Below are 24,182 nucleotides of genomic sequence, written 5' to 3' on the forward strand. Positions count from 1 at the left end.
TTTTGCAAAACCTTCCTGGTCTCCAACCTGAGCCATAAATCCTACTCTCTTAGGACCAGCTTTGCAGAGGACTGTAAGAAACTCCCAAGCCGTGGAATCACCTCCTCATCAGCCACAGATACTCCAATGTCAGCTGAGCCCATGACCATGATGCCTGTTAAGACTTTCTGCCTACTGCTACCTCTCCTGCCTCACCATCCACATCCTTCTCCTCCCTTAGGCACATCTCACCAATTTTAAGGGAGTTCTGATGATGACTTTTAACGCAACTAAATACAAAGCAGATAGCAAACTCATGGCAGTGCCCTAGGCAGATTCACTAGAGCAGGCAGACTTAACACAGCATGCCATTCAGGCATTTCAGAACCTCCCTGCCTGATGCCATCCAGGCTGGGTATATTCTGGTTTAGCAAAAGACATGGGTTCAGAAAGAAAATGAGCCAAGAACGTCCCAGCACTGGGATGATTTTAATTCGAAACAAGCCAGGCTGATGTGCAGCAATAAAAGGGGTAATTGCAGGCTCAGGGGAAACTGATTTCTCTGCTTCAAAGCCTGCTTTTCTTTCAGTCAAAGTCAATAGGAAATTTGATGTTCACTTCCTTGGGAGCAAAAGCAGATCTAACAGGTAAAATTTTCTAGAGAGCCTGCTGCATCCCTCTGAATTCCGGAACTCACAAAGGACTATTAAGGACTTTGCAAAGTTTCACAACTGGGTACAAGCCCTGCTCCCAGGGTGCTTCAGGGAGCCAGAACCCAAGAGGTCCAGGTTTCACAGAAACTGGGTGCTCATCCTCGACTCTGGGGGTTTCTTACCATCACAAGAACCATTGCAAAAAGAAATGGAAGAGGGAAACATATTTGCAAGCAGTAGCAAATTTGTTTCTTCCATAACCAGAACAGGTCAGGAATTTCTTAATGAAACATATTACCATCAGAAATGTTGACCTGAGGCATCTTAAAACTTTAGCAGACGTGTGCATGCAGGCTCCAGAGAAGCTGAGTTTAGGAAAAAACTACAGACATTCAAGAAGGAGTCCCACGCTTTTTTTATCCTCCCCATCAAAACCTCCTAGCAACATTTTTTTTTTTGCAGTTCAGAAAAGCCTGAATCAGATTCATGTGATCTTATTGCTTTAAAAAGTGCAAGAGAAGTTGAAGCTGAAACAATGGGCCTGGTTGACCAACATTTTTATTTTGTTTTAAATTCAATTTGGAAGGATTTTTTTACATTCTGTTCCAATGGGAAAAAAAAAGCAAATTTGCCTGAGCAGATGTGAAGGTCCTGGTGGCTCTTGGCCATTAAAAGGACAGAGGAAAAGGAACAAAATGACAAGAACTGAATGGAAAAAAGCAAATGGCATTTCAGGATCCTTGCCTTCCTCATCCTCTGCAGCCCCCATTTATATTTCTATTTAACCCCCTACTCTGCCAGAGAACTCAAATCCAAAGCCATGACGGCAGCAATAAAGCCAGGAAAGGGAAGGGAATTGCCTCATTGGTTTTGTCCGCAGTGCAGTCTTCAAACTTTCAATGGTTTTATTTCTCTCCTCCTCGTCTTCTTTTTCCAAGGCGATCAGTGATTTTCTCTGCAAAAGGAGAAAGGCAGAAGTGAGGGAGGAGGTTTCCCTGTGAAACATGTGCCTGAGGAGTGGGAGCACTTGCCACCCACTATGCCAAGCCATAGGAATGGAGCTGGGACTCAACTGATTCTGGAAGTCTGAAAGATCAGATCCTTATGGCAATCACAGGACTCAGGGAAAAGGAGCAGTGAGGAAAAACCCTCCGTGGTCTGCAAGGAGACAACCTGGACAGTGGGATGAATCTGTTGCTTTAGCCTGCAGATGCTGCCTGCAAGCATCCACACAACTCATCAGCACATGTATTTTGAGAGAATGGAGGAAGCTATGAGGATGCAGGAGGGGCTAAGCCAATACTACTTGGGGTTCACAGAGGAAAGGTGCTGAACTGGGGCAGGGGAGAAGGAGGGACCCTTTAGCTTCCCCTGGTACCCGTTGCATGCCAATAGGTACCCATGTGCCCCTGCAGAGGAGATGTCAGGATCAGTGGATGCCCTGCAGCATGTATGCTCAGTGTCAGCCAGCTAGTCCTGTCACTCCCAGGTCTCCCAGTGTAACCCACCAGTGTGCACCTGGGCTGCGGACAGTGGCTGTGTGTATCTCCCACACAGGATTTCGCTATCCAGCCAGTGCTTGGGATGGGATCCTGACTCCTGCAGCTGCACCTGGGTAACACGGCTACCAGCAGCCCTGGACATGCATGGGGGTATAGCATACTCACACCAATGCATGCAACCAAGGCTGCAGCTAAAGCAACGCCTGAGATGGTTCCTGCACCATACAACAGTGCACACCTCAGAGGTGTCAGGCTGAGCCCTGCCAGCACAGGCCGAGGCTAAGCCAAAGGAGAGAGAAATGGTACCAGCAGATATACAGAGCAGCGCTGCCCCGGCCTTTAACCCAGCTCCTCTTTGGCAGTGTGTCAGGGAGATCAAAGCCACCCTCCAGGCATCTGGCTAGCTTTGATCACAAGCTCTGCTCAGGCTCAGGGCTTTGCCTGGCTGCCAGCCTATGGCCAGCCCTGGGTATCCCTACCTTCCCTTTGAGGAGCAGCATGCTCCACCCTGCCTTGCAGCCCACTGCTCACCCCTCAGTCCCCACTCCCCCAACTAGCCCTACCTTCTCTGTTGCCCCATCCCTGTTATAATATGGCAAAGAGGGGAAAAATGAAAAAGAAAAATTATGCTTTTCCTTTTTGTTTTCCATGCTGCTCCCAACCACAGAGCAGTGGCCACAAACCTCAACTCCTTCAGCCTCTGAAAGCAGAAGTGAAGACGGAAGGACTCTGAACTGTGCATCCTTGCAGGAAATAAACTATTTCCTACAGAAGAGAGTGCTAATTGTGTCTCACCTGGCACAATGTCAACAAGAAAGTAATTCATAAAATTCCACCTAACCACACTGGCAGGTTGAGGGCGGACATTTGGACCCACAGCAGCTCTATTGGCCTTTGTGAGACGGACAACCTGCAGCACTATGCTTTGCCATTGCTGTCCAGAGCAGAAGGGTGTCTCAGGTACAAGACGGAAGCACTATGTAATCGAAGGGGGTCTTTACAGCCTGGTGGCTTGATACTGAAAACCACTGTCTGCCATCCATCTCACAGCCTCCTAGCCAGGGGTGAGATGAAATGCCCTGTGTGCTGTACAGAATGCCTCTATTTTGGAGCTGCATCTGTTGGTCTAACAGATGATATTGCTGCTACAAACACTACTTGTCACCCTCTTGGGCACAATGCTGGCCATGCCACAGATGCCACCGCTAAGCCGCTGCCCCATATGGGGTTCACAAGCACCAAAGCATCGGGGAATTACTTACAGCAGCCATTGAATTCAGCTGATCGATATAAAATTCCGGCCAGCTAGTGGCTCCTTTATTTTCTTCCTGGTCCTGGAGGAGGGGCAGAAAGTGAAACAAAGACAGCAGATTAGTAGAAATAGCATTAACCATGTTTGCAGCGCCCTTGAGTTCTTGCATTACTTTATATAAGCATGCCTTTCTACATTCTGAGCTCACAAATGGGAGCATTGCCTGATTTACTGAACTAGCATACTTTATATACAATCTACTACACCATCTGCCTGTGACCAAACTCTGCCCTAGTGATACTGCATCAGTCTTGCAGTTACCAGTTTTGGAGAAATCACACCGAAATTTTACTTCCACATTTCGCTCATACCAACTCTCCAGTATCCTTGAAGTTCTGGCTACACAGCATTGAGGAATGTGCTTTGTGATCAAAAAAATCAGTCTCTTGCAATTAATGAAGAGTGCATGCCACTCAAACTAGAGCAGAGTAGAGGGGCAGGATCACCTCCTTCGACCTGCTGGTCACGCTCCTTTTGATGCAGCCCAGGATACGGTTGGCTTTCTGGGCTGCAAGCGCACACTGAAACCTGCTCATGTTCATTTTCTCATCGACCAACACCCCCAAGTCCTTCTCTGCAGGGCTGCTCTGAATCTCTTCTCTGCCCAACCTGTAGCTGTGTCTGGGATTGCTCCCACCCAGGTGTAGGACCTTGCACTTGGCATGGTTAAACTTCATCAGGCTGGCATCAGCCCATCTCCCAAGTGTGTCAAGGTCCCTCTGGATGGCATTCCTTCCCTCCAGGGTATCAATCGAACCACACAGCTTGGTGTCATCGGCAAACTTGCTGAGGGCACACTCAATCCCACTGTCCATGTCAGTGACAAAGATGTTGAACAAGACCGGTCCCAACACCGATCCCTGAGGGACACCACTCGTTACTGGTCTCCAGGGGGACACTGAGCCATTGACAACAACTCTTTGTGTGTGGCCATCCAGCCAGTTCTTTATCCACTGAGTGGTCCATCCATCAAATTGATGTCTCTCCAATTTAGAGACAAGGATGTCGTGTGGGACAGTGTCGAACGCTTTGCACAAGTCCAGGTAGATGACATCAACTGCTCTACCCCTGTCCATCAGTTCTGTAGCCCCATCATAGAAGGCCACCAAATTGGTCAGGCAGGATTTCCCCTCAGTGAAGCCATGCTGGCTGTCACCAGCCACCTTGTTGTTTTTCATGTGCCTTAGCATGCCTTCCAGGAGAATCTGCTCCAGGATTTTGCCAGGCACAGAGGTGAGACTGACTGGTCTGTAATTCCCCGGGTCATCCATTTTCCCCTTCTTGAAAATGGGGGTTATATTTCTCTTTTTCCAGTCGTCAGGAACTTCACCTGACTGCCATGATTTCTCAAATATAATGGCCAGTGGCTTCGCAACTTCATTTGCCAGCTCCTTCAGGACCCATGGATGGATCTTATCAGGACCCATGGACTTGTGCACGTTCAGATTTTTAAGATGGTCTCAAACCAGATCCTCTCCTACAGTGGGCCCAAGGTCTTCATTCTCACAGTCCCTGCATCTGCCTTCCAAGACTTGGGTGGTTTTGTCAGAGCCTTTGCCAGTGAAGACCGAGGCAAAGAAGTCATTCAGAACCTCAGCCTTCTCCAAATCCTGTGTAGCTAGTTCTGCTGATAGCTTCCTGAGGGGGCCTATGTTCTCCCTAGTCTGTTTTTTATTTGCTATGTACTTGTAGAAGCCCTTCCTGTTATCTTTAATACCTCTAGCTAAGTTTAATTCTAAATTCTAATTCTAATTCTAACTCTTCTGAGGGCTTCTTTAGTTGTTAGGAGGGTACATGTACCTGAAAATGTCTCTTGTTAAAGGATGTCAGCCCTGGGCCCATGATCTATGCAACTGAATGATGCAGTCTCATTTGGTTATCCTGGTCTACAATGCCCTGCATTTGGTGGGACCCACAACGGGTTTTCAGGTTATATTGTGTTCTTGCAGGACATGACTGAAGGACTTCTAAGTCTGGCTTAGATAAGCAACACTGCATGTTCCCAGGGACTGCTTGGAGCAAGAAGGCAGATCTTGAGGGAATACTTCAAAATCAGCCCACTGTATCAAAAGAAGAAAGAGAGTCACAGCAGAAATGCCACACAGGTTTAGGCTGGAGTCAGTCGATACTACACAAATCCTGGACATCTTCCCTTGGTAGATGGGAACACCTTCACTTCACAGCCTGACTCGATGCACAGTTTTACCCCCTCCCTGACTTTAAGAGATGTTTGCAAAGGTCATCCTACACCGCAATTGCCTGCGATGGTGGGAGCTGGACACCCTACTCTTCTGCCCACACGTCTGTGCATGCAGACAGCTACCAATCCTCCGGCTAATTTCCACAAGCCCAAGAAGCAAATCCCAAATATTTACTGTGGTTCAAGAGCATATGTGGAAAATGTTTGTGCATCTGAACTTCCCAAGCTGCAGTTTGCCAAGATGAGAACACACCGAGTCAGCGATAGGTAATCTGGACAGGGCTCAGTTCCCCCCCAGAAAGTGCAGCCTGTCCCTACAGACCTGACCGTTCGCTGTGCCTGGTTCTGGGACAGGGATGAAAGAAGTTTGAGAGCAACAAGGGACCTGACAACCCCTGCCCCCTACTTTAATACTGTGGGTTGTTCTCCCTTCCTTCTCCTGCCAAGAACTGAGGTTCTGTACAAAATACTTGATTCACCTGCCCTCCACACCCACTCCTCCAAGCGTTCCTATGCTCTGCCATGACAAGGCTCCGCACAAAGCCTGAAGGCAAAGATTCTGATTTTCCCAGCTGTCCTGCCCTACTTTAGAGGCTGGCATGCAAACAGTGCCCTGGGGGATGGCAGAGCTGGGGCACCCATGTGTGCCTTGAATATGGTTCAAAAAGGGACCAGCTCCTGTCACCTCCTGGAGATGTCACTGGAGGTCCTCCCCATCACCCCAGGGTACCCTCAGCATCCTCTTACAAGGAGCATTCCTTATAATGTGATTCAAGCAGTGACACCAAATGGGAAGGGTGACAAGGTCCGCACCACAGCACAGCATCAAGAGGTGTCCAGATGCACCCAGTCAAGAGATTTGGGCAGGAAAAGAGATCCATGCTGTGGAATGGACCTTCCAGCATGGTGTGAACACCTGTGAAGCAGGAAGGGGTCTGGACCTGCTGCTCATTTAGGGCTGAAAAGAAGCAGTGGAGCAAAAAAATAAAGGTCTCCAGGGGGCGAAGCGGGAGGCTGAACAACAAAATTGGCTAAACTGCTCATTTATAATTAACATGCTGCATTATAAATATTTCCCTTTGCTCGGCTCCCTCGGGCTCTTGCATTTCCTCCCTGAAACCCCCAATTTACAGAGCACTTTCAATTAAGTGCAGCAGAACCTCATTAATTCAGATGAGTGGCAGCCCAGGCTCACTGGAAAGCAGCTTCCCAGGCAAAAGGGGACTGCACAATAAAGCCGGCAAAGATCAGGACACGGGCTTCTCCCAGCTCACTGCAGGACATTGCTCAGTGGTAATTATAGTGGGTAATGGTCTACAGCACACTGGTAAGTGTCCTTTAGTGCATTCCGGTGGTGGTAAAGAAATCTGACAAAGGGATGAGCCTGGAGGGAAGTGACTCACAAGTATTTGCTCAGAGTCAGGAGGAGGAAGGAACCTCTCTGGGAATAATGGTTTGAAAGGGTGTATTTGTAAGATGGTTTCCCAGCACCCAGGATGGGTTTTGGGGTTGTGCGTACTGCAGCCTGCCTTCAACAAGGGATGGATGCTCATATGCAGAGCTGAGTACCACCACCATCAGCTCTCCAGGGCCACTGCATCCTTTCTAACCAGCACTGGGGAAATAAACATCACTCAATTCCTTCCTCTCTGCACCGTGTTTAGGTCTTTGTTGTGTTGGCTCTCAAGTGAGAGCTGATCGGAACCCTGCTGACAGCCTAGTGCCATGCTGTAGCTTACTACGAGCTGCTCTTTTAGAGGCAGGCTGATGGCTGTAATTGCACAATGCAGGGACGGATATCCCTTCTCATCTGTAACATTTGTATGAACATCTCTTGCTGTCCTCGGGGAAGTGGCCCCAACACACCATTGCAGACTGCTGTGCTGCAAAAAATCAGGAAATGCCAAAGTCGGGCAGTCGGGGAAATCTTTGCCCTGCCCCTCTCCTCATTTGCACCCACTCTCCACAATACCCACTTCTTCCTTCCAGGGACTGGCAAACCCACACATCACATCACTGCAGCCCTGGCATCACAGTGCCCTCTCCTCACCTCCGCTGCCCCCTTGCCCTGAGCTCCGTGCACAGGGCTGATGGAAGCTGCTGTGGCTCAGCTGTTTCACACTGCGGTGGCAGTGGGGGGTGTGTGCTGTGGTGTGAACCCGATGAAGAAGCTCCATCCCCTCCACCGGTGCCAGGTGCCGCAGGGAAAGAAGCGGCCAGTCAAGACGCCTCATTAGCCAGAGCTTCTCCAAGTGAAGGTCACCAATCTGCCAGCTCCAGCCATTTCTTTGCTCTTCCCAGGGAGATTTCATGCTCCCCAAACCTGACACATCTTGGCTACAAACCAGATGCTTCCACAGCCTGTGGAGTGTGGCTTCTGCACACTGGGGTGTCGGCAGCTCCCACAGCTAGAACGCCCTTGCTCTTCCTGCTGGGAAGTGTGCTTGGGACACTGGGCAGCAGAACAGAGGAGGTGGTGGCTCAGCCAGCAGTGGCTTGAAAGCAGTTTGAAGGCCAGTCTTGGCTCCATTTGGGCACTTTGTTATTTACACCTGGAAGGTGCATCTCCATGAGCTCCTGCCATTTTGACCTGCAAGAACCCAGCTGTGGGGAGCACCTTCCTGCTCACAGTGTGTCCCCATGGCAGTGAGGAGAAAGACAGCTATAAAGATCCTTAATGCTTACTTACGACTGCTTTAGTTCCAAATCAAGCTTCTAGTGACACCTTTTAGATGCCCAGCCTGCAGGTGACATCTCCATCTGATCCAGCAGCCTCCTTCCCACACTCATGGCCCATTGGGGTGGTGATGGATCTGAAGCTGTTCCAACTGAGCCCTGGAGGGCAGCTGGCCAGCTTCCCCCGACCTGATGTCCAACACACCAGGTTAGATCCTTCAAGGTGAAACCAAGTCAGAAGGGAATTTTGCAGTGTTCCCCCATCCCTTGCTGCTCTGTGATGGCAGAGCAAGGGAAAACTGGTGGCAGCTGGTAGCCCAGCACTTTTTGGCAAGCATCCACTCCCTGCCTGCTGCCACTGATCCACCTGGATGCTGTTCGCAAGGTAGAAAAAGAAGCAGACAGTGGTGCAGATGTGCTTTAAATCCAACTGGTCTGCAGCCTGCACGGGAAGCTTAAATCCAACCCATCTCTATCAACACAGCCAATGTTTTGCCAGTTGTGTCTCAGTGGAGGTTTTAGCCCAAAGCATTCCTTGGTTCTTTCTTGTCCATCCAGCTGCTTGGCTCACCTGGGTTTCCTTGAAACAAAACCTCAATGATGCAACTAAAGCTGCTTCTCCTTGGAGCAATGCTGCAAAGGGCTGTAACTTCATCAGGTTCTCTCCACGCTGGGATCTCAGGGTCCAAACTGTCCCATCCCAGACCACTCCAGTTTTCCATATTCTAACACTTCCTATACCCTCTCTACAAATACACACATGCCCTCTTACACATTTCCCAGTGTTTAAAAATTATGCTCCCATAAGCATATGTAGCATGACCAGATGCCTTTCATAGTCAGCTGGTTCACTGTTTGAAAAGCTTCACTTTAAAATCCAAAAAGATTGCTAACAGATGCATTTTTTGGCTGGAGAGGGAGAAAAACCTTGCTTAAACAAAAGCATGTTGTGATTGGAACTAAAAAGGTAATTACCTTTAAAGACACAAACTATAAATATTTCCTATTGAAAAATACCCCCAGCCATGCAAAGAGCCTGTTTCTCTTGGTCAGCCTGAGAAAATGACACCCGAGATGATATTTCAACCTGCTGCTTCAATAACAGCAGGTATATCTGGATTCCCAGGGGCTATGAAACACTTCTCATCCATCCCAGGTGACCCAGGAGCATGGCAAAATGCCAAGATATTTCTTCCTCCTCCCCTTGCATGCCATCTTTGTTGGCTTTTGCTCTTAGTTCTGTTACTGTAGGAAAAAGAAATTAAATTAAAAGGTATGGTTTTTAAACAAAGGAAATAGCAACACCAGTCCCATGAATGAGCTGCAGGACTGAGCAGGACAAGCGGAAGAGCAATGTGGAAAGAGAAGGTCTCTGGAAGGAGTGGGTGAAAAGTCACAGTTGGAGGAGAAAGAGGCTGTCTGTCTGGGAAATAATAGTACTATTGGAGAGCCATCATTCGTTCCCCTATTTATCACATTATTCCTCATTCTCTGCAAAAGCACCACAACCACTGAGTTCTCCTAACGCAAAGGGATCCTGGTTTTCTATCGGATGTGTGGCAAATTTTAGATGCAAGTGTTGCTTGTGGGGGACAGCTTAACACTGCTGAGAGGTATGCAGCCAATGTCAGCTATGCCAGCAGGTTTTCAACACAAGCTTAATGAGTACAGCATCACTTCACATCCCTGCAGGTCATTTCTTCCCTACCCTAGCTTTACAGATACTCAGAGAGCTTGGACAAAGCAAAAGGGAGGGGGAGAGAGCCAGACTCTGCATTTGTAAGAGTTGGTTTTCGATACCAAACCCTTCCACCCAGTTATTTATGCTGCGCCGCTACCTGAACACCCCTTTATCTACCCAGATTTTGAGGCTCATAAAGATCACCCATCAAGCTGGTTTAATAGCTTGATGGATGCCATTACTGCCAGCCATACTAGCAGTATGGCTGGCAGTAACCAAACCTCCTGCTACAAACTAAGAGCAAAGTGTTAATTATTAACTCCCTTTGGAGCATGGCTTCCTGACAAAGGCCATCCTGAGTCATCCTCTTCCACTGAAGCAAACCCACAGCCAAAAAAATAGTAAAGCTGGAAACCCTCCTGCTTCCTCCCTGTGCTTCTGAGCAATATCCTCTCCTGGAGAGCAGGACCAGCAGGGAGTGAAATATTTCAGGATAAGGTATGAAAAGAGTCATGGTCCAGAAATACCACTTCTAAAAACAGATTTAATCCCACCATTAATGCATCCCTACCTTTGCAGTTCCCTGCTTTATTACAGCTGTAGATAGGGCTGACAACTTCAAAGAAGGTCTCTAATAATCTTTAAATCTTACTCCTGACCCACACACTGCACAGCTGCTGGACTGACTTCAGTTCCCATTCAGGTTGCTGCCAACCAGCTTGCCAACCCCCATCATGAGATGCTTTTGATCTCTCTGCCCTACCCCAAGCATCACAGGCTGATGTAGGTGGGGTAGGACCATGAAGAGCTCATCTACTGAAACCTCCCGCTCCAAACAGGGGCAGAGCCAAGGTCAGACCCAGTGTCTCCATGGATGGAGAATCGGGGAGGACAAAACCTTCACACTACCAAGCTGATACTGTGGGCTGGGATAAAAACAGCTGCTTGCAGGGCAGAGAAACCAGGATATGGGGCTGCAGGCCAGGGAGAAATACTCCAGCGAAGGAAACATGCCTGGGGAATAGCCAGTTTTCCCTTATATCCTCTCAACAAGCATTGCCAAGGCCAGCTGCTGCCAGGTCCCTTTCCAGGACAACCCACCACAACAAAATGTCTCATTTTGGTCACCTTTTACCACACCTTGCCCATCATGGGAATATATAAAACATGCCACAACTGTCATGTGCTCTGAAGAGCAGAGTATGGTGGATGACACCAAAGGCAAAGCAGAAGCATCAAACACAGCACATGACAGCAGGGAATGTGCTCAACAGACAGATATTCAGATGCTTTCTGTGCTGCACACACCTTTGCCATCAATGGATGCAGGAGAGTACCCTGGCTGCATGGGCTATGGCCATAGCATAAGATATTCTGGAGCCCAGCAAAGCTGGGTTTTGAGGAATCAGGAGAAGGCTGGGCAGCGTTTCTGTCCGGCCTCATGCTGCTCTTTTGAGGCACAGGTCATTGCTACTGGTCTCAGCCATTGCGGAGGGAGCACAGCAACCACAAGGAAAACAGGGAAAATGCTAAAAATTAGGAATATCACAAACTGGGGGCTTTGAGACTCTGACTGAAGTCACCTCATTTTTTACAGTCTTTTTCCAACAGAATCCAAAACTGGCAGCAGAGGAAAGAGGAAAGAAACCGCTCAGGGGACAATTTTGGATGCTTGGTAAGTCAGGCAGCTGCCTGCGATGGATGACCTTTGCCAGTGCCTTGGGACTCCCCAGGTGAAACCGGGTGTTACCATCATCTCAAACAACAATATGCTACTAAACACAGGCAGACCAAAGGGTTTGGGTACACCCTGGGCATTTCAAATCAACACAGAGACTGCAGCCAAGGCAGGCAGGACCACTGTCCCATCTCCAGCTTTACTACCTCAGCCAAATCCCAGCCACTGCTCACAGCTGGAGAAGCCCAGCCCCTCTCCTTGATGCCAAGAAACCATGTAAGTGATTTGTCCTCATAAAAACATATGTACACAGTAGGATACCATAGGCTGCTGGGGTAGCCTCATCACACAGAAGCAGGACTGCCTAGAGCCTGCCATGCCTAGAGACATGACCTCCAGCCCACGTGAGTCCTGGTTTCTTCCACTGCAGGAGCCTCTTTTGATATGGTCTTGCTCATTTTTATTTAAAAAGCAGGAGAAAAGCATTAGTCTCCACCAGTACATCTCCTTCATAGCAAGCAGTGGCATGTACACTCTGCAGCTCACAGAAATGCCATCACAAATAGGGAAGGAGAAGAACGAGGACCAGAGCATTATGGCAGCCAGGATCAAGCCTTGGATGGGTGCTTGCTTCAGGGACCTCTGAGGATGCCACAGGGCGTTTCTGTGGCTCCCTCTGCAAGCATGACTTTTGCAGCACAGCTTTTAAAAAAACACAAGGGCCAGGAGGTGCTGGAACAGGAAAGAGGCACCATCAGCCCCATCTAAACCCTTCCTCAGGAGATTAGACAGCATGTAATCTCCACTCAAAATAATAATTGCGTGGCTTTGTCTGATTTAAGTCTCTGTTGTCTCCCCTTATCCAGATGCACCAGAGCACAGCTCTGCTTATCTGACAGGCAGTGACGAGCAAGCATCCCCTGCCTATTTTCTTGTTGATTCAGACCAGTGCCTGTAATTTGTTAACATCTCTCCTCCCCTCTGATTTAAATCTCAGGCATGGCAGGCCTCTGTCTAACAATAATATAGGGATTTCAGGGGTATTTATGGGAGGCTTAAAACTTAATCCTACATGAGCAAGGTAAGCCTGCTCTTGGCCCAAAATATGGCTGGAAAATCTGGTGCAACTGCTACAGCAGGAGAAAAGAGGCATTAATGGCAGTGAGTGCTCTTTGAGCAGGGCCAGGGGACTGCCAGCGCTGCTGAGCCAATTCCTGCAGCCAGGTTCGGGGACACAGTGGTGAATTTACAAACTGAATCACAGAATGCTTTGGGTTGAAAAGGACCTTTAAAGGTCATTTAGTCTACTCCCCCTGCAATGAGCAGGAACGTCTTACAATTATCCCAAACAAACTGAGGAAGAAAGGTTGTGAGGCAGTCTGCTCCATCCCGAATGGACCATGAGAGCTGGCAACAGCATTGCTGCATGCCGCAACTGTGAACCTGTACAGAGCACCACAGACTTTGACCACCCAGGAATTGATTTACCAGCAGAAATACAAACAAACCTTAGTTCTTGAACTTTATCTAAAGCATGATGCAACCAAGCTCAAACATCAACATATCTCTGCACTGGGAAGATGTCTGTGCATGGTTTCAGCTTAAGAAACATAGCCACAGGGCAACATCACAGAGCAGACACATCATGCTGGGAGCTGGGCCCACAGATCAGTGACTCCCATCAACACATTTCTTATCAGTGGTATCTCAGTTACATCCACGAGCCTAGAGCCCTTCATTGCCCCAAGGGTGACACATCTTACCCTAAAAGCAACCTCCATCAGGTCAAATCACCTGAGGTGGCATGGCTTCTAGTGCACTTTACATTTGTGCATTCCTCCAGGAAGAGCTGGTGAGAGGACAAAAACCATGCCCAAGCCTCTTTCATGGCAGCAAACTGGAAACCCAGCAGAGGGGAAGGCTTTCAGGCAGACTATAATCAGTTCCCCAGACATCAGCAGAGAAAAACATCTCCTCCCCACCCTGAATGGGAGGGAGAGGGCTCAGCCCCCAACCACAGAGCAGATAGGTCTCTTACTTTCTTCTTGCTGCAGTAGATCTGCCACTTCTTTTCTGCCGGCAGTGCGAACATGGCCTCTCTATGCTTGTCCGTGAGGTCAAGTTCATCCTGGAGAGGGGAAAAAACCCACAAAACATGCAACATGAGTACACAAATGGGTGACGGCACAGACATAACCCCCCCAGTAAGCAGTGTAAATCAATGCGGTGCCACAGAACAGCAGCGGTCCTGCAGCATCGCCCTGTGACTATTGATTTGTCAGGGCAATGATGCTAATTCTCATCCTGCCATTGCTGACCTCCCCCTGACTCCTGAGCTGCAGCCAGCTGCTGCAAGGATAGGGCTGCAAACATCCCTGCCTCCTTCCTCTGGGACATCACCTTCACTGCTTTTAAAGACAGCAAGCGCTTTCGAATGGACTTCCATCGAGATGTTACAGCTGCCCACAAGATAACCTTGCACAGAGGACCAAGAGCTCCAGATGACAGACTGCACCTAAGACATGTACAGTGAAGAACAATTCAAACAGGACCTTTCTTTTTTACCACTACAGATAACTGCTCACTGAGCATCCTGAGTGGTCCAGCCCATTTCCATTGCTGACACCCTCATATCATTGAAAACTGTGGGAGTTTTTTTGGCTTTTGGTTTGTTTTTCTAGAACTAAAAATAGAAAGCTCTTTTCCTAGTATCTATAGCTCATAAAGAGGCACACCCTCTCCATGAAAACTGGACTATATATTGCCTAGCAGAGATAAAGGTGTTTACTGGCTGGAACCTTTACTGGTTTATCTGATGTTATTTTAAAGGACACTTCCATTTGCAACTTGGAGGCTCGGTTAGCAGCATGCCCTCTGCCAGTATTATCAAAACCTCACCACTTTCTGGTGCTAGATGTAGGTCAAAGCTTTTATCAGTGAACTAAATAAAACATTCAGTCAGGGCTGGCAGGCTCATTGCTAAAGCCAACATTGATCTTACAACCATGGATGTTTCTTAAAATCACCACCACCAATGACAACCCTCATGCTGGAGGGGTGTTGGTTCAGCAGTGGGAGTGCTGGAGATGCTGCAGAAGGTCACAGGGGAGCCCTGCCAACTCATCCCACCCAGCCAGTGGATTTAAGTAAGAGGATCCCCATTAAAAATTACACAATTCCAGCAGCTAAAAGAAAGAAAAAAAAGAAAAAAAGTAAAGATACCACATGAAGACCCATTAAAGTTTCCCTGCCTGAAAAATAATGCTAACCAACTAAAGCTGGTGGCCCCTGGTACTCCAGGGGGTACCAATCAAAGGTAAAAACCCCATTTGCTAAAGGCTGAGCAAGATGCCTATGGGGAAAGATGGGTCCCTGCATCAGCAAACCTGCAGGCCATGAAGAAATTTCAGCTGATCTAATTAAAGCCCATATTGCACCCAGTAGCCAGCAGAGCCTTCAGCTATAACCCAAACCCAAGGGCCCTCCAGCACGACATGCAGCGATGGAGAGCTACCGCGGTCCTGAACATCTCAGAAAGGCTTATACAGACATTTCAGGTATTGATTTAACTTCTCAATGAAATTACTCCTCAAAAGGACAGGTGTTGTGGAGCTTTTACCATTATGTATGCACGGAGGAGCTTCACTTCTCCCTTGACATTTTCCCCACGTATCAACTGACTCTACAAACCACAGTGCTGCACAGAACTGACATCAGTGGAGCTCTGGAAGCAGACTTGCAAGACACCCTTGCAACAAAAATAAACATGCTGCTGCAACAGAGACCTGGGAAGAAGTGAGGAATGAGAAAACCTGAGCCCAATCTGAGACAACTCTCCTGCTCCTGCACCCAGGGAGGATAACCCGGCTGAAGGACTCCTCCAATGAACACTGCTTTCAAACCTCCTTACAATTTGGGAGGTCAGGGATTCATATCCAGCAACTGACCTCCTCCTTAGCCTTGGGCAAGCCTTTGCACCTTTCCATGTCTCAAAATCAAAACTGCACTTGATGTCCCTTGCTGTTGTCTCATCAGGCTATGAGCCAGTCACACATCCAAGCTCTGCTTCCACCCCAGTTCTGCATGTCTAAAGGCAGCAAATGGGACAACACCTGAGACAGGGACCCAGACAAAATGCACCTGAACGGAAAAGTGTATCCGAGAATGTGGGAGAGGACTAACATCTCCTGATGAGTATTTAACTCTGTGGTGAGGGTTTGAGTAAGCACAAGAAAGTGCTTCCTCTGTGACCCTGCTTCCCTGCCATGTAAATCTGGGATTCAGGCATGAAAACACCAGCCATGCACATCTGTACTTAGGTCCTTAGAAAAATATTCACTGACACTTTCAAGATGCCAATACCCTAAAAACACAACTTGTGCACGCCTGGAGATTTGTTAAGGGAGAAAAAAAACCTAAACTGAGCTGAAGCCTAAGCAGGAGCAAGAAGGGATAAAGCAGAACAACGTGTTAAGTGCTGGTACATGACAACACGCAAACACATCCAAAAAGTTGCAGAACTGCTTCTGAGTCTCACACAGCACATTTCATTGTGCCCCAGCTCTTACATGTTCAGCCATTGCAGTCCTGCATCACTCAGCAACCCCTAACTAATGATACCTTACAGGATGCTTGAGAGAGGTGTTTATATAAATGTTATGTGGTACCCAGCGAGTAAAAAAATCACTATAATATTAAAAACCTGAATGTACACAAGTCCATGGGACCTGATGAAATCCATTTGTGGGTCCTGAAGGAGCTGGCAAATGAAGTTCCTAAGCCATCATATTTGAAAAATCACGGCAGTCAGGTGAAGTTCCCGACAACTGGAAAAAGGGAAATATAACCCCCATTTTCAAGAAGGGGAAAATGGATGACCCAGGGAATTACAGACCAGTCAGTCTCATCTCTGTGCCTGGCAAAATCCTGGAGCAGATTCTCCTGGAAGGCATGCTAAGGCACATGGAAAACAACATGGTGCTTGGTGACAGCCAGCATGGCTTCACTAAGGGGAAATCCTGCCTGACCAATTTGGTGGCCTTCTATGATGGGGCTACAGAACTGATGGACAGGGGTAGAGCAGTTGATGTCATCTACCTGGACTTGTGCAAAGCGTTCGACACTGTCCCACACAACATCCTTGTCTCTAAATTGGAGAGACATCAATTTGAGGGATGGACCACTCGGTGGATAAAGAACTGGCTGGATGGCCGCACACAAAGAGTTGTGGTCAATGGCTCAATGTCCAACTGGAGACCAGTAACGAGTGGCGTTCCTCAGGGACTGGTGTTGGGACCGGTCTTGTTCAACATCTTTGTCCCTGACATGGACAGTGGGATTGAGTGCGCCCTCAGCAAGTTTGCCGATGACACCAAGCTGTGTGGTTTGGTTGATACCCTGGAGGGAAGGAATGCCATACAGAGGGACCTTGACACACTTGGGAGGTGGGCAGATGCCAACCTTATGAAGTTTAACCATGCCAAGTGCAAGGTCCTACACCTGGGTGGGAGCAACCCCAGGCACAGCTACAGGTTGGGCAGAGAAGAGATTCAGAGCAGCCCTGTGGAGAAGGACTTGGGGGTGTTGGTCGATGAGAAAATGAACATGAGCAGGTTTCAGTGTGCGCTCGCAGCCCAGAAAGCCAACCGTATCCTGGGCTCCATCAAAAGGAGCGTGACCAGCAGGTCGAAGGAGGTGATCCTGCCCCTCTGCTCTGCTCTCGGGAGACCTCACTTGGAGTATTGTGTGCAGTTCTGGTGTCCTCAACATAAAAAGGACATGGAACTGTTGGAACAAGTCCAGAAGAGGGCCACGAGAATGATCTCGGACCTGGAGCACCTCCCATATGAAGACAGGCTGAGAAAGTTGGGGCTGTTCAGCCTGGAGAAGAGAAGGCTGCGTGGAGACCTCATAGCAGCCTTCCAGTATCTGAAGGGGGCCTATAGGGATGCTGGGGAGGGACTCTTTATTAGAGACTGTAGTGACAGGACAAGGGGTAACGGGTTCAAACTTAAGCAGGGGAAATTTAGATTGGATATAAGGAAGAAGTTCTTTACTGTAAGGGTGGTGAAGCACTAGAATGGGTTGCCCAGGGAAGTTGTGAATGCTCCATCCCTGGCGGTGTTCAACGCCAGGTTAGATGAAGCCTTGGGTGGCACGGTTTAGCGTGAGGTGTCCCTGCCTATGGCAGGGTGGTTGGAACTTGATGATCTTAAGGTTCTTTCCAACCCTGACTATTCTATGATTCTATAAGCAAACATTCTTATTCTGCACTCTAACAGTGACTTAACTGTGAGGTGTCAGGTCTTCACTGGTTTTATGTGCATGGGGTTTCCCACACCCACCTCCAGCCCTTCACTCACTAAAGTACTCCTTGGTCCCAGGCAGAGTGCTCAGAAACTGCCCTTCAAAAGGTTGAGATAGGACAAGAACATCAGACATTTCCTGGGGGCTCACAGCCCACCGTGCAAATGCAGCTCTGACAAAGCCTGTAGCAGCAAATGCATGGTGGAGTTATAGCATGGTGGAGTTATAGCATGGCAGAGAAGCTGTGCAAAACCTCAAACCCGTATGTGCCTTCAATTAATAATCATGAGCTCACTAATTGGGTGATTCTAACTGGCAATTAATTTTATAGGTCATTTGCAAGCCATGCACTCCTGCTATAACAAGCAGTATTGGCAGCTGTTGAAGAGCTAACTCGTGGCTTGGTGTCCATCACCCCAGCACCCTTCATTCCTCACTGTAGCCTCACCTTTCACAGCTCTGCCTCTTCCACCTGGGTGCCTCCCATAACAGGATCTGCCAACTTCACTATTTTAAACTTTTTTTTGGAATCTGGTCAAAGGCATATAAAATAACAGCCTCATTTTGCTACCAGAAGGAAATCTCTGCCCAGAGTGTTTTTACTGGAAAGAGATACGCAACTCTTAAATATTTGTCCTGTACAGTTAAACTATTCACCTTTAGATCAGGAAACATGTTTTCACATTAAATCTTCATTTAAATATGATTCAAAAACAAACTCATAGGGAGATTTGATTCTCAGGGTGTATTTGTTATTTCTAGGAAGTAAAGTACTTCCCTGCAGCTTGCTTTGCTGACGGCTCTCTGTTCGAGCCAGGCAAACCTCTCCCTCTGAACACAGCACAAGCTCCAGTGAAGGTGATCCCACAGCATTCTCCTAAAGCTACCTTAGAAACAAGTGGCTCAGCCCAGCATGCTGCGAGAACAATCCCACGGGCCAAAGCTTTTGTCAAGTAATCTACACCTTTCCCTTGGAGGACACACAGTGGCAGATGTTCCCATGGTCTGTACCTCCCCAGGCTGGCAACTAAGTAGTATGAGAAGCTCTGGCCACCGGAGGTCTTCTGGTTCGACCCCCTGATCCAACAGGGCCATCTACAGCCATTGCCCCAGACAATGCCCAGATGGATTTTGAGTATCTCCAAGGAGGGAGACCCCACGACCTCTCTGTTTTTTCAGCCACCGTAGTCTCCAACTACCTTTTCAATGCAAAGCCAGAGCAAGCAGAAAAGTGAGGCACTGCGCCTGGAAGAAATGCTTGATCCTCCCAGCAGAAAAGGCATCAAGTCCAGCCCCAGACTCACAGCATATTCCTCAGTGTAAGCTCCTGACACTTTGCCCATGCCACAGTGGATGTTTCAATGAGCATCTGCCACAGGGCAAGAGCCACAGGCTTTAATGGGGACAACAGCAGGAGGCCAAAAGGATGCTGCCAATAGCTTGACTTTAGAAATGACCTCCAGGATAGACTCTCAGAGCCAAGTAAGCCCAAGCACTGTCCACCCACAGCTGCAACACTTCAGGGCAACCATGACAGGTTCCTCCTCTACATAGAATCATAGAATGGTTTGGGCTGGAAACATCCCACAGATCCCACAGGCCACCAAACATTCTGCAAGAAGTAGTTGGGGAGCAGGGATTAAGTAAGGGACAATTCACCATACAGGTCTGCACCCTCAAAATATCTTCAGAGATTGTACAAAAAAAAGGTGAAAACTCTTGAGTCTAATGCACTTTTCTGGCTAATAAACTGTGTAACTGTAACACACGGAGGAGATGAGGGGAACCAAAGAAGTCATCCATTGCCATTAACTGACATTAAAACAAATAATTACAACTTGCTGGCTTGTTCTTAGTTTTATATGTATGTGTGTGTATGTATATATACACACATACAATAAATAATAAAGATCAAGTGAATTTACTCCTGACAGATAGAGAGAGCTTAGAAACTTCTGTGAGACCACAGTATGTAAAAGCAAAGGTTTGCATCCTCAAATAAAGCATGAGAGATACAAGTTTTTTCAGAAAAAGAAAAAAACCCAAACAAAACACAAGCAAACAAACAAAAAATACGGAAAAAAAAAAAACAAACCACAAAAAAAAAACCCACCCCAAACAAGCAGGAACTTTTGGGCAACATTTGGCATTAACTGTCACAGCATGGGAATTTAGAATTGAATAAATAATGGCCTCTTGAACCCTGCAGCAGCTTCCTTTCTCAGGGGTCATATCGCTTTTTCACTCTCTTCCAGGCATTCTTCTCCAAGTTCATCAATTTGCTTTATCCCAGAATGCTGAAGTGTCAAGGGAAATGGCAATCACCATTTTTCCCCCCCAGTTCCTCATCTAATCATCTTCCCCTCCATGAATTTGCTGCCCACACGGCCGGCTGCCTGCCTGACACTGCCTGCCCAAGACTGCCTGCCACCCTGCTGGTGTGCCACAATCTCCACCTCACAATCCATCCTGCTTTGCTCATTATTTTACTTAAAGCTCATTTCTGAAGAAGGAGGCCTATTAATCAGTGGCTGTTACAGTGCAAACAACTAACCACCTTCACACGCATCCTGCACCACTGGAGGACCTCCTCTATCTGCAACATTCATTCAGGCGACTACAATTCTCAACATACACAGATTTATCTTGGCTTGCTTTGGTTTGGGGGGTTTTTTGTAACAGGAAAGTGGTGAATAAAGTCTTTTGTTTTTAGAAAAAGTAATAAAAATACCTCTTCCCTAGCACATATCTTTTCAGCCATAGTACCCTGAGAACTTCAAAACAACCCCTCAGGCAAACGGACCCCAGCCAATATTATCACTGTCTATTTTTAATTTACCCACAACCTGCAGTGGAACTACAGAACATGAAAAAAATCAACTATTCATATCTCTTAATGAATAATCATAATAGAAGATTTTTATTAATTTTGCCTTTATCATTTAATGAATATTTTTAATAAAGGAAATTCCTTACAGCAAGGAAATGAGAGGCAGCAACAAGGAATAACATATATAGCACTTCAAAGTGCTTACACAGTCAGCCACCTCCCACGCTTTTAGTGCTGGACTAGAAAAGACCCCAGTCCACCTTGCTCTGCAGTTTTCAGTTACTGATCTGAGCACATTGGACAGATGTAATAAAACATACATTCCTTTCTTCTGCAAGAAAGATTACGGCCATCAATAGCTGATTTCGCTCTTCAATAAACTCTAGCTGCAGCTGGTTCATGTTCCCATCAGTTCAAACACCTGTCTGAGGCAGACAGCATGTAATGTTTTAATATCAATTAATTACTTTAATAGGCTAAAAGTTTTTAAAGTTGTTCATATTCCAATAGTAGTGCATTTAAAAAGGAAAGCATGCACTTAGGCTTCTAGGTCTTTTTAGTTGTTATACATATGTGTATATATCTATAACTGCATATATACTTACTTTTTCTCAATTTATTGAGCTTGGCCTTCTGTGACCTTTTCACCAACATCACTGGAAAGCCTTTCCCTCATTTTAATTAACACAGGCTACTCTTCCAGCCTGAGTTATTGATCTATGCTATTTTACCCTGAAGAACACCCTCTGATTTAAAAGCCCTGCATGTGGATGGGCAGTGCACTTTTTCCACACAATGGAATATAAACTCTGAAAACAGAAAGACAAGATGTATTGGCTCATTATTTACTACTGTGATAGTTAAAATGGATTAAATCCAACCAACCCCAGCTGGATATGACCTGTCCTTTGGTGGGTGTACCCACAGAGAGCTGGCGAAGAAATACGAAGGTTTCAGATACAGATTTCCAACCTATTTACAGATCTAAAGAAGCAGCTCCCTTTTTAATTGGTTTTTAGATACCACCTCTGCTGCTGGCATTCCTGAATGCTACTGTAGTTGGAAGTAAAGCCAAAAGTCAAGTGTGGCTTCAGATGTCCCCTGCCTGACAGGGATGCTTGTGTAGGAAAGCTGTGCATGGTTGATCTAGGGCTAAACTGCTCCAAGGTTTTCACACATAACACATGGAAAGGGCTTCAAAAAGGGGCTGGATGGGAACTAGTGGCTACAAAGCCTCATGCCAATTCAATTCCGAAAGCTTCTCAAGGCGTTCAACTCTGCTCACAGGACATGAAGGACAGGCTGAGGAAGTTGGGGCTGTTCAGCCTGGAGAAGAGAAGGCTGTGTGGAGACCTCATAGCAGCCTTCCAGTATCTGAAGGGGGCCTATAGGGATCCTGGAGAGGGACTCTTCATTAGGGACTGTAGTGACAGGACAAGGGGTAACGGGTTCAAACTTAAACAGGGGAAGTTTAGGTTGGATATAAGGAGGAAATTCTTTCCTGTTAGGGTGGTGAGGCACTGGAATAGGTTGCCCAGGGAGGTTGTGAATTCTCCATCCCTGGCAGTGTTCAAGACCAGGTTGGACGAGGCCTTGGGTGATATGATTTAGCGTAAGGTGTCCCTGCCCACGGCAGGGGTGTTGGAACTAGATGATCTTAAGGTCCTTTCCAACCCTAATGATTCTATGATCTTAATTGAGGGAAGCAGGAACCAGCTACAGCCTAATTCTGATGGGCAGCATAAGATGGAAATGGACTCCTTGCATTGCCATAGCTTGTACGGAACAACTGGTCCTCATTTCCACACAACTCTCGCTTTAGTCACACCCAGCATCCTTTTTAAGAACTTAATCAGGTGCAAAGCTGCCAAAAGCTGACCTCAGTGATGCTTGAATGCTAAGGAATGCCCAGACTTTGCTGGTGACAGACATTACATGAGGATGAAGAGCTTTTATTTGTATCTGCAAATGGACATGAAGCAGGCATGTGGTATTGCCTGCAGGAACACATCTTGCTGAGGTTGGTGATGAAGCACAACCTACATGCTCAATCTTGATAGTAACTCCAGCAACACCACCCAGCCACCAAGTAGTCAGAAGACCACTGCTGGGGCAGGTTCCCCATCCAATGAGGCTGATACCTTTCATGGTGACCTGTGCCAGAAACACTTGGAATCAGTGCTAGCCAAAAACCTGAATGCCCCAATTAAGGTCACTGATGTGCCACACAGTGAGCTGCCCATGCATCTCCCAGGGATGTGGCATCCTCTTTTATGAAGTGCAAAGTGGAAAGCATTTAGCACATCAACCATATAATTTTCCTACTTCAGCTGTACTTCTTCTGGAAACAAAAGGGTTTCTTACATGCCTGCTGCCTCCAGCTGGGGTTCACACTGTGCTGTAACATGGCTCCTTTGTAGAACTGCAGGCTGGAAGCAACATGTTTTTTGGGCAAGCCCCCACGCTAGTTTGTACTTGTAACAGATACTGCAATTACATGAACGATTCAGCTGAAATATAGGACTCCTTGGTGGATTACTTCATTCAGTTGTATGGAACACATGTAGGCAGAAAACCCTAATTTTCTCGCTGAGTAGGTGTGCAACTTCTGTATCAGATGCCTACCTATCAAAACATGTTTAAGTGATTATCTGTGAGGGTGTAATGCCACAAAGTGACAAAAACAAGCACCGTGATCAGCAGGCTGGGATAGGAGTGTGGCAGGTCCAATGAGCAGAACCTGGGCAGCCCAGTTAAAGTGTCCTTTGTACAGCACACAATTCCCTGCAGAGTGAATTCAAAATCAGATATTACCAAATAATTTGGTTTTCCTCCTTAAAAGCGATTCATAAGCCAAGGGATCTTGGTTTTGGGACACAGTGGTGGGATGGGATCAGGAGCCCCATGATGAGCATCTGGCCCTGGACAGACTCTGCAGAAGGGGGTGTTTGCCGAGGACACAAGGGCTACTGCAATTGTTCGGGGTTTTTTTTCTGGGTACCAACTGCATGCTTTTCTTTGCAGGTATAGGGGAAAATGGCTTTGGCCACCATTCAGTTCTCAAAATCCTGAAGTCCTTAATGCTGAAAAGACCAGCTGGGAAAAAAACGACAGCTGACCTGCAAGCATGAAATGCAAAGCCTGACTTTGCAGCTGATTCCTCAGCTGTTACTTAAAAGCCATGTTGTTTTGCAAGGCCCAAAACCTCATACTTTCTCCTTATTGGATTAGAAACCAGGGGGAAAGCACATTATTCAAGTTCCTAAGTAAAACTGGATATTGCTAGCAACGAGCTCCCAATCCAGCACTGCTATTAGCAAGCACATAATGGTGTTCACACTGACCCCACCACCATTCTTTCCTTC

At 47.3% G+C, this 24,182-nt stretch overlaps 1 protein-coding gene across 1 annotated transcript in view; it reads right to left on the minus strand.

The window, feature by feature from the left end:
- The window catches only part of DAAM1 (dishevelled associated activator of morphogenesis 1), an 81,751-nt gene that overhangs the window by 31,979 nt on the left and 25,590 nt on the right, over window positions 1–24,182 (minus strand). Inside the window, exons 4-6 of the mRNA XM_062630790.1 lie at window positions 13,720–13,809; window positions 3,397–3,468; window positions 1,493–1,587 (exon numbers count right to left, since the gene is read on the minus strand). Of these exons, the coding sequence (XP_062486774.1) occupies window positions 1,493–1,587; window positions 3,397–3,468; window positions 13,720–13,809 (257 nt within the window). The remainder of the gene's footprint in view (window positions 1–1,492; window positions 1,588–3,396; window positions 3,469–13,719; window positions 13,810–24,182) is intronic.

This window comes from Pezoporus occidentalis, unplaced genomic scaffold (genome assembly GCF_034315485.1).
Source record: "Pezoporus occidentalis ecotype Australia unplaced genomic scaffold, CSIRO_AGI_Poc_V1 ctg36, whole genome shotgun sequence".
In the NCBI taxonomy this organism is placed as follows: domain Eukaryota; kingdom Metazoa; phylum Chordata; class Aves; order Psittaciformes; family Psittacidae; genus Pezoporus; species Pezoporus occidentalis.